This window comes from Bombina bombina, chromosome 6 (genome assembly GCF_027579735.1).
Source record: "Bombina bombina isolate aBomBom1 chromosome 6, aBomBom1.pri, whole genome shotgun sequence".
NCBI lineage: Eukaryota > Metazoa > Chordata > Amphibia > Anura > Bombinatoridae > Bombina > Bombina bombina.
In genome coordinates this window covers 1,128,434,514-1,128,454,811 of record NC_069504.1, presented here as the reverse complement: position 1 = coordinate 1,128,454,811, position 20,298 = coordinate 1,128,434,514, and the positions used below count along the sequence as shown (strand labels likewise).

The 20,298-nt window shown below is 42.3% G+C and overlaps 1 protein-coding gene across 1 annotated transcript in view; it reads right to left on the bottom strand.

Annotated features, from left to right (window-relative positions):
* Positions 1-209: 209 nt before the first annotated feature.
* The window catches only part of ST8SIA1 (ST8 alpha-N-acetyl-neuraminide alpha-2,8-sialyltransferase 1), a 137,586-nt gene continuing 117,497 nt past the window's right edge, over positions 210-20,298 (bottom strand). Inside the window, exon 5 of the mRNA XM_053719101.1 lies at positions 210-1,217. Within this exon, the coding sequence (XP_053575076.1) occupies positions 728-1,217 (490 nt within the window). The 3' untranslated portion in view covers positions 210-727. The remainder of the gene's footprint in view (positions 1,218-20,298) is intronic.

Here is a 20,298-nt window from a genome sequence, read left to right as displayed (position 1 = left end):
TTTTATCATTAGATACCCATACATGTGACAATGCATTTGTGGGTCCCTTCTCCCCTGTTATTGAGTTTGCTACTTGAAGGCAAGTAGTTTATTTAAACCACAAAATAATACGCTTTTAAGATTCAAAATGCCAACCGTAAACATAAAAGCATTTGTGCCTTGTTCCCGTCTTCAATTTTACAATTTTGATGCAAAAAAAAAAAAAATGATCACAAGACAAACAAGTTTTTATAAAAAAAGGTTTCCAAAGCTGGGTATCTCTCTCACTTTTCTGTACATGAAAAAAATGATTTTGAATGTCACTTTAGTTTGTCCAAACAGAAATAATAAAAGTATGCAACTCTCCACTAAAAGTAAAATAGTTTCTTGCTATAAAAAAGATACTACATTCAATTCTGGAGAATCTAAATTGCAAATGAAAACTACAAAAATGTTCACAAAAAATCTGTACATGTGCCAACGCAAAACAAAATCAGGAAGACATCACAAGTAACTTTTGGCACGGTTATTAAATTTATGTCCAGTTCATCGCATGAAGAACCCAAAATCTCATACCACTTGGCTACCATGCAGGGGCCACAATGCATATGAGCAAGTGGTTAAATGTATCTCAAACTGAAAAATAGCATGTGATTTATTCCTCTTGTTTTCTTAGGAATATTCTTTATTTTGCAAATCAGAAAATGACCGACAACCATGGTAGCTTGTTAATATGATACCCTCAAGTCTAGAGAGACGTTTGGTGCACACTATGCTCTGGGCACTGTTCCAGTTGCATTTTTAAGACTCCACTTTTGTGAAGAAACCAAAGCTGCAGAAATTCCTCTGGCATGGCGTGGTATCCGCTTAGCGGCAAGATATTGTCATAATAATGGTGAGTGATGAATTTACCAGTTAGGTCTATTTGAAAGGGCCAAAATCCATATATTGTAAGTTCCTCGCACAGACTTAGCGCTGCACTAACCAGGAAGAGGCCGGTGGAGAGGCGCTTCGAGTGGACACCCTTATTTTTCCAGAATTTGCCTACGTTGCGCAGAAAGTTAGGATTTGCAAACAGCACAGTATGATTTGTGCTGAAGTCTGAAAGAGTGTAATAGACACGCAGTGACGGCTCTGTCCCCCCCTTCACAGAGAATGCTGGCATATACACGTAGCTGTAGTTGTAAACTTTCACACTATCCACAAAGGCTTTTCTGGACCATAAAAGCTTCTGAAATCTGAAAAAAAAGAAACCAAAATGTCAAGCACCATTATTTTTATTGCATATAATGTAACCAACATTTAATGATATAATTGGATATATATTTCACTAGAATAAAGGGATCACATTGAACAGGAAAAGCTACTCCGTTGTCTGCCTGTATAGAACACAGCCTCCTTGTGGACCCTACACAAGAAATAAAGGGTCAAATCCTTTTAAAAATGATGAAAAATAAATATATATCCCTTAATATAAACAGAAGTACAACTTTACACTAGAATACTAGACAGGATTAACAGCAAACTGACCCTAAATGTACAGACTAATCAATTCTCTATTAAAAGTGACATTTTAGTTACATAGCAACAACAATTCTAATAATTGTGGTTTACGTTGTATTAATTACAATCTGCTCACAAAAAAATAACAACCACCAGCCACAAACATCCATTGACAGCTATTAATTTCAATTACAGTCCTTAATACAATCCAGCACCAAAGTAGAAGGTTACTGCATGCCTTGAGAAATACAAAGTCCAAAAGAAAGGCAGCACCCCCATATGCATCAAAATTTCTTCTTTATTCCATCAACTAGGGGCAGGTAAAAACAGCAAGACTACGTTTCGGGTTACAAACCCTTAGTCATGTCTGACATGGCTAAGGGTTTGTAACCCGAAACTTAGTCTTCCTGTTTTTACCTGCTCCTAGTTGATGGAATAAAGAAGAAATTTTGATGCATATGGTGGTGCTGCCTTTCTTTTGGACTTTGTATTCATTTCAATTAGAAATGTTGAATATTATAATTAAAACCTACCTCTAGGAAATCCTGACCATAATACTTTGAGGGTATTTAAATTTTAATTGTGGTTAGTCAAGCTAGAAACACAATTAAATATTACATTTTAACAGCTGTTAATATATGCAGATGATAAACCTTTTTTATATGACATTGTTCCATCAAATAATAATCCACTAACGAAAAACAATGACATTGCTTTATATATATATATATATATATATATTCCTGAAAAAAGGATGCACTCTCAGGATTTTCAATCAAATGTTTTATTGGATGATGCTTTATTGGATGATGTTTCAGAGACTGATTGTCTCTTTCATCAGATCAAAGTGAACAAACAGTGCCAAAAAAGTGCTAAACACTCACATACCTCCCCCTTAAAATTTGCACCATGTTGTATTTTGAAGCGCACCTTTACGTTCCACAATATCAGCAAACCGGAAGTCTAAGTGACATCACTTCCAGTTTCGTAGAGAATAACAAATATACATAATTTTAAACAAACACAAATCAGAACAGTATCAAACTGTATTAAGTGTATAAGATAACTGTGTGCAAGCAGCAATCTACTAGTTATTAGAGCTACAACTATGTTAAAAAGAATCTCTGTGCAACATTAAACCGAGTGCTAAGAAAGGTTGCCATAGCAACGAGTGAATACAACCTATAATGTGTACATAGTGTATACGATCAGGGGCGAGATCCGATATGCAGCGTAGTTTGCGGCGCAAGTGAGGGAACCCCCGCCGCCCGCAGTTTCAGCTCGCAACTCGAGCTATCCTATATACGTTGCCGTCAGATGCTAAAGTGCCGTAAGTCTGATAAACCAGCGATGTCCAGAAATCTGCGTAAGCACAAATTTCTGGAGTCGCCAGTGACTTACGGCACTTTAGAAACTGCCGGCGCCTACAAAACCTGACTAAAGTATGAAATCACCCATACTGTCTAACACACCTCCTAAATATAGCCTGACACATCTAACCCTCTAACCGCTATCCCCCCTCACTATCCTAACAATAAAAAAAGTTATTAACCCCTAATCCGCCGCTCCCGGACCCCGCCGCCACCTAATAAAGTTATTAACCCCTAAACCGCCGCTCCCGGACCCCGCCGACAGCTATATTAAATCTATAACCCCCTAATGTGAGCCCCTACCCCGCCGCCATCTACCTTACCTACCCCCTAAAGTGAGCCCCTACCACGCAGCCATCTATTTTAAAATTATTAACCCCTAATTTAATCCCCCTACACCGCCGCCAGCTATATTAAATTATTTAACCCCTAATCTAATCCCCCTACCCCGCCGCCACCTATATTAAATGAATTAACCCCTAATCTAATCCCCCTACCCCGCCGCCAGCTATATTAAATTATTTAACCCCTAAAATACTAAACTATCCCTACCACTAAACCTAAGTCTAACCCTACAAATAGCCCTGAAAAGGGCTTTTTGCGTGGCATTACCCCAAAGTAAACTGCTCTATTGCCAGCCCTTAAAAGGGCTTTTGGCGGGGCTTTCTCACAAAGTAAACTGCTCTTTTGCATCTAATCTAGATCCCCCTACACCGCCGCCACCTATATTAAACACATTAACCCCTAATCTAATCCCCCTACACTGCCGCCAGCTATATTAACTATATTAACCCTAATTATATTAGGGTTAATATAGTTATTATATTATATATATTAACTATATTAACCCTAATAATATTAGGGTTAATATAGTTAATATCATTATTATATTATATATATTAAGTATAATAACCCTATCTAACTCTAACATCCCTAACTAAACTCTTATTAAAATAAATCTAATATTAATATTATTAATTAAAATATTCCTATTTAAATCTTAATACTTACATATAAAATAAACCCTAAGATAGCTACAATGTAAATAATAATTACATTGTAGTTATTTTAGGGTTTATATTTATTTTACAGGTAACTTGGTATTTATTTTAACTAGGTACAATAGCTATTAAATAGTTAATAACTATTTAATAGCTACCTAGTTAAAATAATTACCAATTTACCTGTAAAATAAATCCTAACCTAAGTTACAAATACACCTACACTATCAATAAATTAAATAAACTACTTAATTAATTAAAATACTAAATATCTAAACTAAAATACAATTGAATAAACTAAACTAAATTACAAAAAAAAAAAAACACTAAATTACAAAAAATAAAAAAAAGATTACAAGATTTTTAAGCTAATTACACCTATTCTAAACCCCCTTATAAAATAATAAAGCCCCCCAAAATAAAAAAAAATCCCTACCCTATTCTAAATTAAAAAAGTTAGCTCTTTTCCCTTACCAGCCCTGAAAAGGGCCTTTTGAGGGGCATGCCCCAAAGAAAACTGCTCTTTTGCCTGAAAAAAAAAACCACAATATCACCCCCCAACATTACAACCCACCACCCACATACCCCTAATCTAACCCAAACCCCCCTTAAATAAACCTAACACTACTCCCCTGAAGATCTCCCTACCTTGTATTCACCCAGCCGGGCAGAACTCTTCATCCGATCCGGGCGATGTCTTGAATCAAGCGGCAAAGAAGTCTTCTTCCATCCGGGCGATGTCTTCAAGCAAACGGCATTGAGTCTTCTTCCATCCTGCGATGTCTTCAAGCAAAGCGGCATCTTCAATCTTCTTTCTTTGCTCCTCCGCCGCGGAGCATCCATCTGGCACGACGACTTCCCGACGAATGAGGTTCCTTTAAATGACGTCATCCAAGATGGCGTCCGTCGAATTCCGATTGGCTGATAGGATTCTATCAGCCAATCGGAATTAAGGTAGAAAAATCTGATTGGCTGATTGAATCAGCCAATCAGATTCAAGTTCAATCCGATTGGCTGATTGGTTCAGCCAATCGGATTGAACTTGAATCTGATTGGCTGATGTAAGGCGCTCACTTTAGGGGTTAGGTAAGGTAGATGGCGGCGGGGTAGGGGCTCACTTTAGTGGGTAGGTAAGGTAGATGGCGGCAGTGTAAGGGGCTCACTTTAGTGGGTAGGTAAGGTAGATGGCGGAGGTGTAAGGGGCATCACATTAGGGGGTAGTTAATGTAGGTGGCGGCGGGGTCCGGGAGCGGCGGTTTAGGGGTTAAATATTTTATTAGGGATTGCGGCGGGGGATCGCGGTTGACAGGTAGATATACATTGCGCATGCGTTAGGTGTTAGGTTTTATTTAGCAGATCGCGGTTGACAGGTAGATAGACATTGCGCATGCGTTAGGTGTTAGGTTTATTTTGTAGCTAGTTTAGGGAGTTACGGGGCTCCAATAGACAGCGTAAGGCTTACTACGGGTGCTTTTTGTGGCGAGGTGAAAATGGAGTAAGATTTCTCCATTTTCGCCACGTAAGTCCTTACGCTGTATATTGGATACCAAACTGCGCTGGTTTGGTATACCTGCCTATGGCCCAAAAAACTACGGGCGACGGCAGAAATATACGAGCGTAACTTCTAGGTTATGCCGTATATAGGATACCAAACCAGTGCAAAATTCAGCGTCGTCGGCATTTGCGGGCGACGCTGCATATCGGATCGGGCCCCTGGAGCATGTAATGATCCATATTGGTCCTTTGTGCACTACACTCATTACATGCTCCAGATCGTATACACTATTTTCACATTACAGGTTGTATCTTCTCATTGCTTGTCTATATTCGTTCACCTGTATTTGTAATTTATCAAACCATTTTTCAGTTTGGTCTATCTCCAATATCAATCCTTAAATTGTTTCAAAGGGGTCCATTTATCAAGCTCCAAACGGAGCTTGTGGGCCTGTGTTTCTAAAGACCGCTGCTCCATAACCCTGTCCGCCTGCTCTGATGAGGCGGACAGGAATCGCCGGAAATCAACCCGATCGAGTACAATTGGGTTGATTGACACCTCCCTGCTGGCGGCCAGCAGGGGGCAGCGAGTCAGCAGGGGGCAGCGTTGCACCAACAGCTCTTGTGAGCTGCTGGTGCAATGTTAAATGCGGAGAGCGTATTGTTCTCCGCATTCAGCGACGTCTTGCGGACCTGACCCGCACTGTCGGATCAGGTCCGCAAGACCTTTAATAAATAGGCCCCAAAGTGTCCAATCTCCTCCTTGATTTTAGCCAGTAGTGTTCTCACCTTTTCTGTGACTAATAGGATCAGGTCCTGGGAGCATTTATTTAAAATTGCACAACATTTCGACAGAAGTCAGGGTTGTTTCTTTCAATGATGGGAGTATTCCTGGTCCTAAAGCCTCTGGGGATGTACCTCTTACAGTGATAGTCTGAAAGATATAGACCGTGAAGTTTGAGGTCAATTTCCTTCTTCTTTAATTTCAGAAATGCTAGATACAGGTTATTGGCTGATTCCATTTCGGTCACATTCTCATCTGGTTCAAATAAAATTCTGCTTGCATCTTCTGTGTTAATTGCAAATGTGGCATTTGTTTCTCCTTCCATATTTTACCATGTAGAGCTCCAAAAAAGATGAAAAATTCACTTGTGCAATTTTCTCTGGACACATTACCACAAAGGTGTCACAAAAGTGCTAAAATCTCTCCTCAAGACACCATACATTGGTCCTCCCATTGATTTTTTTTACTGGAGATTGTGACATGTTGCCTACAGATAAATTACTTTAAGTTTGAAACAAAATATTATCTACAAACTTCGGGAACGGTGATGGGGTCGAACATGGCCCCATCGTATGCCAATATCTTCATGGAGGAATATGAATTGGATATTATGAAGATTATGGATAAACCGCAGGTATCTATGTATCATCGATACATAGATGACTTGTTCTTCACATGGAATGGGACAGCTCAAGAGCTGGAAAGATGGTTTGAAGAATTGAATGCACTACAATATCCGGTTAAATTCAAACTTCGGTATCATGAAGAGCGAATTGAATTTTTGGACCTCATGATCTATAAAGAGGCTGGCAACCACACTATACTCGAAACCTACAGACAAAAAATCCATCCTCTTTGCTAAAAGTGCCCATCCAAAAATTCTGATTAAGTCAATACCAAGAGCTCAGTTACTAAGAACGGTACGTAACAATACTGATCCCATCAAGAAACAGATACAGATAGAGGACATGGACAAACATTTCATCCAAAGAGGATATCCTATTAAAGAGATCAACAAATTATGCAAGGAGATGTTGAAACTAACACAACTGGATGTATTATCAGCACAGAGGATAAAGAAGACAGATACGGAAGAGAATGAGAAAGTTAAGAGATTACACTTCACCACAGAATATTCTCCTGATAAGAGGAACATCAATGAGGATCTGAAACGACACTGGACGGTCGTCTACAATGATCCAACATTACCCTTTAAAGATTATGGACCACCAATGATTGCATACATGAAAGACAGATCACTCAGGGATCAATTAATGCTAACGGATCCAGACCACTGTTATCAACAAAAGAACTGGCTAAGATATTAGAAGAAAGGATGTTTTAAGTGCCTAGGATGCACTACGTGCAATTCCATGATCCAAGGGACTCAGTTTAGACATCCCCACACGAACTGTAGGTTTGATATAAAGTTTTTTTCCTCACATGAACCACATGTAATATACCTCTTGAACTGTACATGTAAAAAATGTTATATAGGGAAGACCAGTGACAACATTCGCACCCAGATAGCCAACCACAGATATCCTATCCGAGAAGCCATTGAAAAACAGAAAAGTGACTTACCTGTAGCCAGGCACTTTATGCAATGTAAACATACGGCGAGTGATCTAAGATTTATTCTTATTGATATTTATATCAACGCCTTCTACATATCGAATCAAAGTGAATCTTCAAACTTAATACCTTATACCACAATGGACTGAACCACCGAATAGACTGGCAATGTATCCTAAGAAACAGTCATGTCCTACTCTGTTTGTATATATGAGGACACTCTACAATAAGATAATTAATCTTTTATCTGTTTTTTTTATGTGTGATATTCTGATGTTCTCAGCGCATATATGATAGATCCACACTTTTTTACATGTAGGTACATTTATGTCACTTATCATAGTAACCATTTTTGGTAATAATATAATTTAACTCCTAGTGCTATGTTATCACTCTGTTGTCACAAAGACTAATGAGCCAGCTATTATGTAGAATATCCTCCATGAGGCTATCATGCATGAGTATTAATATGTTATTTTTCAATGTCACTATAATTCTGGCGCATTATAGTCAGTACCTACATAGTAACATATCTACTCACATCCAATATTGTCCTCTCTAGCATACTATCAAACATATGTTAAGTATGGAGGTTAGCTGCGCATTTCTTCACTTCACAATATTGTGGGGACACATTAGAATAGTCACAAGCCACATTTACAGTTATGAGCTGCCGGATGATCACTTGACTATCAGACCTGGACACAGGTACTTACAATGCACGTTCCTAAGTTTAACTATGCTGTTTAGAGTGAGAGGTGGTGAACTTTCCGTAAGATTATTTGAAGTGGTTTTGGATGATCAATAGATATGTATACAATATTGATTGGAAGTGCATGTATTTTTGTTTACTAATACACCCTCATGACATATTTGCTAGTGATTGGCTGACAGACTCTTTGACGCCGGATGACCCTATGTAGGTAACGCCCATCTACACGTGTGGCGTTTTCGGCATAGCATGTTGAAGATCAAGTGTGGTAAGATTATTTATTCTTTGATTCTTATATGACCAATTTGTATTTAACATTTATCTTTTGATACACATGATGGTTTATGTGAATGATGGGAGTTTGCTGCCGTGATGTACAGAGGCATCTCACATGATCTTGTAATATTGAACCATATGAGAGAGAGCTCCAAACCTTTGTTTTTTAACATTACATTAATTATTTTACTTTGTGCACCCATACTGCCCATTTTATTTATTCATCTATTTATTTAAATTTATTGTAGATTCTATTGTATTGAGTATATGTTGCTATTTTGTTGTTTATTAATTATGTGATTCACATGACGACGTATATGGGCAGTTCTTCTCTCATTAGGGGTGGGATTTAGCACCTGTTAAATGCACTGTTTGTCGTTCACATTTTCACTTAGTCTGATGAAGGGGTGAGATCCCCGAAAAGTTACTGAATTTTTGTGTGCCAATAAAGCACTTTTTGCACAAAACCAGTGAGTCCATGCCATTTATGAAATTGTAATTTTGCTTGCCTGCACCCTGGTAGCCGACTTTGGAGGTGGGAGTGCGCTTTATTGAAATCATTTTATATATATATATATATATATATATATATATATATATATACACAGTGGGGCAAGAAAGTATTTAGTCAGTCACCAATTGTGCAAGTTCTCCCACTTAAGAAGATGAGAGAGGCCTGTAATTTTCATCATAGGTATACCTCAACTATGAGAGACAGAATGTTGAAACAAATCCAGACAATCACATTGTCTGATTTGGAAAGAATTTACTTGCAAATTATGGTGGAAAATAAGTATTTGGTCAATATCAAAAGTTCATCTCAATACTTTGTTATACAGTATATCCTTTGTTGGCAATGACAGAGGTCAAACGTTTTCTGTAAGAGAGCAAGAGAGGGGGGAAGAGAGAGAGCAAGAGTGAAGGGGGGAGAGAGAGCGCAAGAGAGTGGGGGAGAGAGGGGGAGAGAGAGCAAATGAAAAGGGAGAGAGAGAGCAAAAGAGAGAGAGCAAAAGAGAGGGGAGAGAGACCAAAAGAGAGGGGGGAGAGAGCAAAAGAGAAGGGGGAGAGAGCGCAAAATAGAAGGGGGAGAGAGCGAAAAAGAGAAGGGGCAGAGAGCAAAAGAGAGAAGGGGCAGAGAGGGCAAAAGAGAGGGGGAGAGAGAGCAAAAGAGAGGGGGGAGAGAGAGCAAAAGAAAGGGGGAGAGAGAGCAAAAGAAAGGGGGAGAGAGCGCAAAAGAGAGGGGGAGAGATAGCAAAAGAGAGGGGAGAGAGAGAGCAAAAGGGGTGGTAAGCGTAAGCTGCATCCAGGTGATTGTGAAAATGGCAGGGTGGTTCCGTCACCACAATAGACTGCCCTCTGGGCAAGCTTTCCCACTAGTGAGTAATAAAGGGATTATCTTTCTTTTTAAGCAACAAAAATATGGTGTTGACTGTCCCTTTAATGTATAAATTCTTCAAACTTAAAGGGACACAAAACCCCAAAAAATTATTTTGTGATTTAGACAGAAAACACTTTTTAAAAAGTTTATAATTTACATCTGTTAATAAATTTGCTTCGTTCCCATGATATTTAGTGTTTAAGAGATAACTGGAGCACTACCTGACAGGAAAGAGTGCTGCCATCTAGTGATCTTGCAAATGGATAACATTGTTGTAAAACTGCTGCCATCTAGTGATCTTGCAAATGGATAACATTGTTGTAAAACTGCTGCCATCTAGTGCTCTTGCAAATGGATAACATTGTTGTAAAACTGCTGCCATCTAGTGATCTTGCAAATGGATAACATTGTTGTAAAACTGCTGCCATCCAGTGATCTTGCAAATGGATAACATTGTTGTAAAACTGCTGCCATCTAGTGATCTTGCAAATGGATAACATTGTTGTAAAACTGCTGCCATCTAGTGATCTTGCAAATGGATAACATTGTTGTAAAACTGCTGCCATCCAGTGATCTTGCAAATGGATAACATTGTTGTAAAACTGCTGCCATCCAGTGATCTTGCAAATGGATAACATTGTTGTAAAACTGCTGCCATCTAGTGCTCTTGCAAATGGATAACATTGTTGTAAAACTGCTGCCATCCAGTGATCTTGCAAATGGATAACATTGTTGTAAAACTGCTGCCATCTAGTGCTCCTGCTAATGTATAATATTGTTGTAAAACTGCTGCCATCTAGTGCTCTTGCAAATGTATAACATTGTTGTAAAACTGCTGCCCTCTAGTGCTCTTGCTAATGGATAACATTGTTGTAAAACTGCTGCCATCCAGTGATCTTGCAAATGGATAACATTGTTGTAAAACTGCTGCCATCCAGTGATCTTGCAAATGGATAACATTGTTGTAAAACTGCTGCCATCTAGTGATCTTGCAAATGGATAACATTGTTGTAAAACTGCTGCCATCCAGTGATCTTGCAAATGGATAACATTGTTGTAAAACTGCTGCCATCTAGTGATCTTGCAAATGGATAACATTGTTGTAAAACTGCTGCCATCCAGTGATCTTGCAAATGGATAACATTGTTGTAAAACTGCTGCCATCCAGTGATCTTGCAAATGGATAACATTGTTGTAAAACTGCTGCCATCCAGTGATCTTGCAAATGGATAACATTGTTGTAAAACTGCTGCCATCCAGTAATCTTGCAAATGGATAACATTGTTGTAAAACTGCTGCCATCTAGTGATCTTGCAAATGGATAACATTGTTGTAAAACTGCTGCCATCTAGTGCTCTTGCAAATGGATAACCTTGTTGTAAAACTGCTGCCATCTAGTGCTCTTGCAAATGGATAACATTGTTGTAAAACTGCTGCCATCTAGTGATCTTGCAAATGGATAACGTTGTTATAAACTGCTGCCATCTAGTGCTCTTGCAAATGGATAACATTGTTGTAAAACTGCTGCCATCTAGTGCTCTTGCTAATGTATAACATTGTTGTAAAACTGCTGCCATCTAGTGATCTTGCAAATGGATAACGTTGTTATAAACTGCTGCCATCTAGTGCTCTTGCAAATGGATAACATTGTTGTAAAACTGCTGCCATCTAGTGCTCTTGCAAATGGATAACATTGTTGTAAAACTGCTGCCATCTAGTGCTCTTGCAAATGGATAACATTGTTGTAAAACTGCTGCCATCTAGTGATCTTGCAAATGGATAACATTGTTGTAAAACTGCTGCCATCTAGTGATCTTGCAAATGGATAACATTGTTGCAAAACTGCTACCATATAGTGTTCTAGAAATAGGCCAGCTCCTAAGCATACACCCCTACTTTTTAACAAAAGATACCAAGAGAACAAAGAAAATGAACAAACAAATTATAATTTGAGCAATAAAAATTGATATATATATATTTAAAAAATGTGCCTTTATGGTATATATATATATATACACATACATACATATACACACATGCACGCAGTATCTCACAAAAGTCAGTACACCCCTCACATTTATGTAAATATTTTATTATATCTTTTCATGTGACAACACTGAAGAAATGACACTTTGCTACAATGTAAAGTAGTGAGTGTACAGCCTGTATAACAGTGTAAATTTGCTGTCCCCTCAAAATAACCCAACACACAGCCATTAATGTCTAAACCATTGGCAACAAAAGTGAGTACACCCCTAAGTGGAAATGTCCAAATTGGGCACAATTAGCTATTTTCCCTCCCCGGTGTCATGTGACTCGTTAGTGTTACAAGGTCTCAGGTGTGAATAGGAAGCAGGTGTATTAAATTTGGTGTTATCGCTCTCACACTCTCTCATACTGGTCACTGGAAGTTTAACATGGCACCTCATGGCAAAGAACTCTCTGAGGATCTGAAAAAAAAAGAATTGTTTCTCTACATAAAGATGGATTAGGCTATAAGAAGATTGCCAAGACCCTGAAACTGAGCTGCAGCACGGTGGGCAAGACCATACAGCGGTTTCACAGGAAAGGTTCCACTCAGAACAGGCCTCGCCATGGTCGAGTTGAGTGCACGTGCTCGGCGTCCTATCCAGAGGTTGTCTTTGGGAAATATACATATGAGTGCTGCCAGCATTGCTGCGGAGGTTGAAGGGGTGGGGGGTCAGCCTGCCAGTGCTCAGACCATACGCCACACACTGCATTAAATTGGTCTGCATGGCTGCCGTCCCAGAAGGAAGCCTCTTCAAAAGATGATGCACAAGAAAGCCTGCAAACATTTTGCTGAAGACTAATAAAGGACATGAATTACTGGAAACATGTCCTGTGGTCCGATGAGACCAAGATAAACTTATTTGGTTCAGATGGTGTCAAGCATGTGTGGCAGCAACCAGGTGAGAAGCACAAAGACAAGTGTGTCTTGTCTACAGTCAAGCATGGTGGTGGGAGTGTCATGGCCTGGGCAGTGGGAAGTGCCTGCCTGTAGTAACAGGAAACCCTGAGGGGGGAGCGCCGCCTGTAGTAACAGGAAACCCTGAGGGGGAAGCGCCGCCTGTAGTAACAGGAAACCCTGAGGGGGAAGCGCCGCCTGTAGTAACAGGAAACCCTGAGGGGGAAGCGCCACCTGTAGTGACAGGAAACCCTGAGGGGGAAGCGCCGTCTGTAGTGACAGGAAACCCTGAGGGGGAAGCGCCACCTGTAGTAACAGGAAACCCTGAGGGGGAAGCGCCACCTGTAGTAACAGGAAACCCTGAGGGGGAAGCGCCACCTGTAGTAACAGGAAACCCTGAGGGGGAAGCGCCGCCTGTAGTGACAGGAAACTCTGAGGGGGAAGCGCCGCCTGTAGTGACAGGAAACCCTGAGGGGGAAGCGCCGCCTGTAGTAACAGGAAACCCTGAGGGGGCAGTTCCGCCTGTAGTGACAGGAAACCCTAAGGGGGAAGTGCCGCCTGTAGTGACAGGAAACCCTGAGGGGGAAGTGCCGCCTGTAGTAACAGGAAACCCTGAGGGGGAAGAGTCGCCTGTAGTGAGAGGAAACCCTGAGGGGGAAGCGCCACCTGTAGTAACAGGAAACCCTGAGGGGGAAGCGCCGCCTGTAGTGACAGGAAACCCTGAGGGGGAAGCGCCGCCTGTAGTAACAGGAAACCCTGAGGGGGAAGTGCCCGTCTGTAGTAACAGGAAACCCTGAAGGGGAAGCGCCGCCTGTAGTGAGCGGAAACCCTGAGGGGGAAGCGCCGCCTATAGTGACAGGAAACCCTGAGGGGGAAGCACCGCCTGTAGTAACAGGAAACCCTGAAGGGGAAGGGCCGCCTGTAGTCACAGGAAACCCTGAGGGGGAAGCGCCGCCTGTAGTCACAGGAAACCCTGAGGGGGAAGCGCCGCCTGTAGTAACAGGAAACCCTGAGGGGGAAGCGCCGCCTGTAGTAACAGGAAACCCTGAGGGGGAAGCGCCGCCTGTAGTAACAGGAAACCCTGAGGGGGAAGCGCCGCCTGTAGTAACAGGAAACCCTGAGGGGGAAGCGCCACCTGTAGTAACAGGAAACCCTGAGGGGGAAGCGCCGCCTGTAGTAACAGGAAACCCTGAGGGGGAAGCGCCACCTGTAGTAACAGGAAACCCTGAGGGGGAAGAGCCACCTGTAGTAACAGGAAACCCTTAGGGGGAAGTGCTGCCTGTAGTGACAGGAAACTCTGAGGGGGAAGTGCCGCCTGTAGTGACAGGAAACCCTGAGGGGGAAGTGCCTGCCTGTAGTAACAGGAAACCCTGAGGGGGAAGAGTCGCCTGTAGTGAGAGGAAACCCTGAGGGGGAAGCGCCACCTGTAGTAACAGGAAACCCTGAGGGGGAAGGGCCGCCTGTAGTGACAGGAAACCCTGAGGGGGAAGCGCCGCCTGTAGTAACAGGAAACCCTGAGGGGGAAGCGCCGCCTGTAGTGACAGGAAACCCTGAGGGGGAAGTGCCCGTCTGTAGTAACAGGAAACCCTGAGGGGGAAACGCCGCCTGTAGTAACAGGAAACCCTGAGGGGGAAGCGCCACCTGTAGTAACAGGAAACCCTGAGGGGGAAGCGCCGCCTGTAGTGACAGGAAACCCTGAGGGGGAAGTGCCCGTCTGTAGTAACAGGAAACCCTGAGGGGGAAACGCCGCCTGTAGTAACAGGAAACCCTGAGGGGGAAGCGCCGCCTGTAGTAACAGGAAACCCTGAGGGGGAAGCGCCGCCTGTAGTGACAGGAAACCCTGAGGGGGAAGTGCCCGTCTGTAGTAACAGGAAACCCTGAGGGGGAAACGCCGCCTGTAGTAACAGGAAACCCTGAGGGGGAAGCGCCACCTGTAGTAACAGGAAACCCTGAGGGGGAAGCGCCGCCTGTAGTGACAGGAAACCCTGAGGGGGAAGTGCCCGTCTGTAGTAACAGGAAACCCTGAGGGGGAAACTCCGCCTGTAGTAACAGGAAACCCTGAGGGGGAAGCGCCGCCTGTAGTAACAGGAAACCCTGAAGGGGAAGCGCCACCTGTAGTGACAGGAAACCCTGAGGGGGAAGCGTCGCCTGTAGTGACAGGAAACCCTGAGGGGGATGCGCCGCCTGTAGTAACAGGAAACCCTGAAGGGGAAGGGCCGCCTGTAGTCACAGGAAACCCTGAGGGGGAAGCACCGCCTGTAGTCACAAGAAACCCTGAGGGGGAAGCGCCGCCTGTAGTAACAGGAAACCCTGAGGGGGAAGCGCCGCCTGTAGTAACAGGAAACCCTGAGGGGGAAGCACCTGCCTGTAGTGACAGGAAATCCTGAGGGGGAAGCGCCTGCCTGTAGTAACAGGAAACCCTGAGGGGGAAGTGCTGCCTGTAGTGAGCCGCCACTCCAGGCCCTTACTGTCCGATTCTGAGATCTTGCGTCAATAATACAGCTCTAAAGTAGTTGATGAGCTCTAAAAAGAGCAAGGTGATATGTTATATGTATAAATTTAGTTGTTCTAGCTGTAGGATGTTGCTTATAATCATTGGATTCAAAGCTGATCAGCCGGAGCTCTAGAGGTGGGCGACCGCTCAGGATCGCTGTTCAGACACGCCCCCGTGGATTGTTAGTTTTATTAAAATCACAATCTTCCAATACTGGGTCAATTCAAGGAGATATGAAGCCCATATTTTTTATTTCATGATTCAAAAAGAAAGTGATTTTAAACAATATTTTATATATACTTCTATTATCAAATTGTCTTTGTTCTCTTTGTATCTTTTGTTGAAAAGTAGGGAAATATGCTTGGGAGCTGGGCTAGTACTAAATGGCAGCACTATTTCGTGCCATCTAGTGCTCCAGATGCTACCTAGGTATCTCTTCAACACAGAATATCATGTGAAGGAAGCAATATACAAGTAAATTGGAAACAACTAGTGTGCTCTGTCTGAATCACAAAAGAAACATTTGGGTTGCATATCCCTTTAATCCTTTAGTGACCAGACCAGTTTTCAATTTTCCTACCATTAGGGACCAGGGCTATTTTTACATTTCTGCGGTATTTGTTTTTAGCTGTAATTTTACTCATTTACTGTACTCACACATATTATATACTCATTTACTGTACTCACACACATTATATACTCATTACTGTACCCACACACATTATATACTCATTACTGTACCCACACATATTATATACTCATTTACTGTACTCACACATATTATATACTCATTTACTGTACTCACACATTATATACTCATTTACTGTACTCACACATATTATATACTCATTACTGTACCCACACATATTATATACTCATTTACTGTACTCACACACATTATATACTCATTACTGTACCCACACACATTATATACTCATTACTGTACCCACACATATTATATACTCATTTACTGTACTCACACATATTATATACTCATTACTGTACTCACACATATTATATACTCATTACTGTACCCACACATATTATATACCGTTTTTTTGCCATTAAATGGACTTTCTAAAGATAACATTATTTTCATCATATCTTAATTTACTATAAAAAAAATTATAAAATATGATTAAAAAAAAAAAAAAAAAAAAAACCCACACTTTTAATAACTTTAACCCCCAAAATCAAAATAGTTTCAAAATTTTGTCCTGAGTTTAGAAAACAAAATTTATGCTTACCTGATAAATTTATTTCTCTTGTGGTGTATCCAGTCCACGGATTCATCCATTACTTGTGGGATATTCTCCTTCCCAACAGGAAGCTGCAAGAGGATCACCCACAGCAGAGCTGTCTATATAGCTCCTCCCCTAACTGCCACCCCCAGTCATTCGACCAAAGACAAGCAAGAGAAAGGAGAATCTATAGGGTGCAGTGGTGACTGTAGTTTAAAAATAAAAAACACCTGCCTTAAAGTGACAGGGCGGGCCGTGGACTGGATACACCACACGAGAAATAAATTTATCAGGTAAGCATAAATTTTGTTTTCTCTTGTACGGTGTATCCAGTCCACGGATTTATCCATTACTTGTGGGATACCAATACCAAAGCTATAGGACACGGATGAATCGAGGGACAAGGCAGGCGCTTAAACGGAAGGCACCACTGCCTGTAAGACCTTTCTCCCAAAAATAGCCTCCGAAGAAGCAAAAGTATCAAATTTGTAGAATTTAGAAAAAGTATGAAGCGAAGACCAAGTCGCCGCCTTACAAATCTGTTCAACAGAAGCCTCATTTTTAAATGCCCATGTGGAAGCCACTGCTCTAGTGGAATGAGCTCTAATTCTTACAGGAGGCTGCTGGCCAGCAGTCTCATAAGCTAAGCGGATAATACTTCTTAATCAAAAGGAAAGAGAAGTTGCCAAAGCCTATTGGCCTTTCCTCTGTCCAGAGTAGACAACAAACAATGCAGATGTTTGACGAAAATCTTTAGTAGCTTGTAAATAAAACTTTAAAGCACGAACCACGTCAAGATTGTGTAATAGACGTTCCTTCTTTGAAGAAGGATTAGGACACAGTGACGGAACAACAATCTCCTGATTGATATTCTTATTAGATACCACCTTAGGAAGAAACCCAGGTTTGGTACGCAACACTACCTTATCTGCATGGAAGATCAGATAAGGGGAATCACACTGCAAGGCAGATAACTCGGAAACTCTTCGAGCCGAAGAGATAGCTACCAAGAACAGAACTTTCCAAGATAAAAGCTTGACATCAATGGAATGCAGAAGTTCAAACGGAACCCCTTGAAGAACTTTAAGAACTAAATTTAAACTCCATGGCGGAGCAACAGGTTTAAACACAGGCTTGATTCTAACTAAAGCCTGACAAAACGCCTGAACGTCTGGAACATCCGCCAGACGCTTGCGCAAAAGAATAGAGAGAGCAGAAATCTGTCCCTTTAAGGAACTAGCTGACAATCCCTTCTCCAATCCTTCTTGGAGAAAAGACAATATCCTGGGAATCCTGACTTTACTCCATGAGTAACCCTTGGATTCACACCAATGAAGATATTTACACCATATCTTATGATAGATTTTCCTGGTGACAGACTTTCGAGCCTGGATTAAGGTATCAATGACCGACTCGGAAAAACCACGCTTTGATAAAATCAAGCGTTCAATCTCGAAGCAGTCAGACACAGAGAAATTAGATTTGGATGTTTGAAAGGACCTTGAAGTAGAAGGTCCTGCCTCAGCGGCAGAGTCCATGGTGGAAAGGATGACATGTCCACCAGATCTGCGTACCAAGTCCTGCGTGGCCACGCAGGAGCTATCAAAATCACAGAAGCTCTCTCCTGCTTGATCTTGGCAATCAGCCGAGGGAGCAGAGGAAACGGTGGAAACACATAAGCCAGGCTGAAGGACCAGGGCGCTGCTAGAGCATCAACCAGCGCTGCCTGGGGATCCCTTGACCTGGACCCGTAACAAGGAAGTTTGGCGTTCTGACGAGACACCATGAGATCCAGTTCTGGTTTGCCCCATAGTTGAATCAGCTGGGCAAATACCTCCGGATGGAGCTCCCACTCCCCCGGATGAAAAGTCTGCCGACTTAGAAAATCCGCCTCCCAGTTCTCTACTCCTGGGATATGGATAGCTGAGCTGAGAGATGGCAAGAGTGAACCTCTGCCCATAGAATTATCCTTTGAAACCTCCAACATTGCCAGGGAGCTCCTTGTTCCCCCCGATGGTTGATATAGGCTACAGTCGTGATGTTGTCTGACTGAAATCTGATGAACCTGACCGCAGCTAGCTGAGGCCAAGCCTGAAGAGCATTGATTATCGCACTTAATTCCAGAATGTTTATTGGAAGGAGAGCCTCCTCCTGAGTCCACAAGCCCTGAGCCTTCAGGGAGTTCTAGACTGCACCCCAGCCCAGAAGGCTGGCATCTGCCATTACTATAGTCCAAACTGGCCTGCGGAAGCTCATCCCCTTGGACAGATGGACCTCAGATAGCCACCAGAGAAGAGAATCCCTGGTTTCTTGATCCAGATTTAGTAGAGGGGACAAATCTGTGTAATCCCCATTCCACTGACTGAGCATGCAAAGTTGCAGCGGTCTGAGATGTAGGCGGGCAAACGGTACTATGTCCATTGCCGCTACCATTAAACCGATTACTTCCATACACTGAGCCACTGAAGGACGAGAAGTGAAATAAAGAACACGGCAAGAGTCTAGAAGTTTTGACAATCTGGCCTTCGTTAGGTAAATCTTCATTTCTACCGAATCTATCAGAGTCCCTAGGAATGAAACTTTTGTTAGAGGTGATCTTTTCTTCGTTCACCTTCCACCCATGGGACCTCAGAAATGCCAGAACAATGTCCGTGTGGGACCTGGCAACTTGAAAAGTCGACGCCTGTATCAGAAGGGACCCTAGAACGTTTGTAAAAATTCTTGGTGCCGTGGCCAACCCGAAGGGAAGAGCCACAAACTGGTAGTGCCTGTCTAGAAAGGCAAACCTGAGAAAACGATGATGATCTTTGTGTATCGGGATGTGAAGATAAGCATCCTTTAGGACTACGGTAGTCATATATAGACCCTCCTGGATCATAGGAAGGATGGTTCGAATAGTCTCCATCTTGAAGGATGGGACTCTGAGAAATTTGTTTAAGATCTTGAGATCTAAGATTGGTCTGAATGTTCCCTCTTTCTTGGGAACTACAAACAGATTTGAATAGAAGCCCTGACCCTGTTCCTCCTGCGGAACTGGGTGGATCACTCCCATAATTAGAAGGTCTTGAACACAATGTAAGAATGCCTCTCTCTTTATCTGGTTTGCAGATAAAAGTGAAAGATGAAATCTCCCTTTTGGGGGAAAGGTTTTGAATTCCAGAAGATATCCCTTGGACACAATTTCCAATGCCCAGGGATCCTGGACATCTCTTGCCCAAGCCTGGGCGAAGAGAGAGTCTGCCCGCTACTAGATCCATTTCCGGATCAGGGGCTGCTCCTTCATGCTATCTTAGAGGCAGCAGCAGGCTTTTTTGCCTGTTTCCCTTTGTTCCAAGCCTGGTTAGGTCTCCAGACCGGCTTAGACTGGGCAAAAGTTCCCTCTTGTTTTGTGTTAGAGGAAGTTGAAGCTGCGCCACTCTTGAAGTTTCGAAAGGGCTGAAAACTAGACTGTTTGGTCCTTAATTTGTTGGACCTGTCTTGAGGAAGGGCGTGACCTTTTCCTCCAGTGATGTCAGAAATGATCTCCTTCAGTCCAGGCCCGAATAGGGTCTGTCCTTTGAAGGGA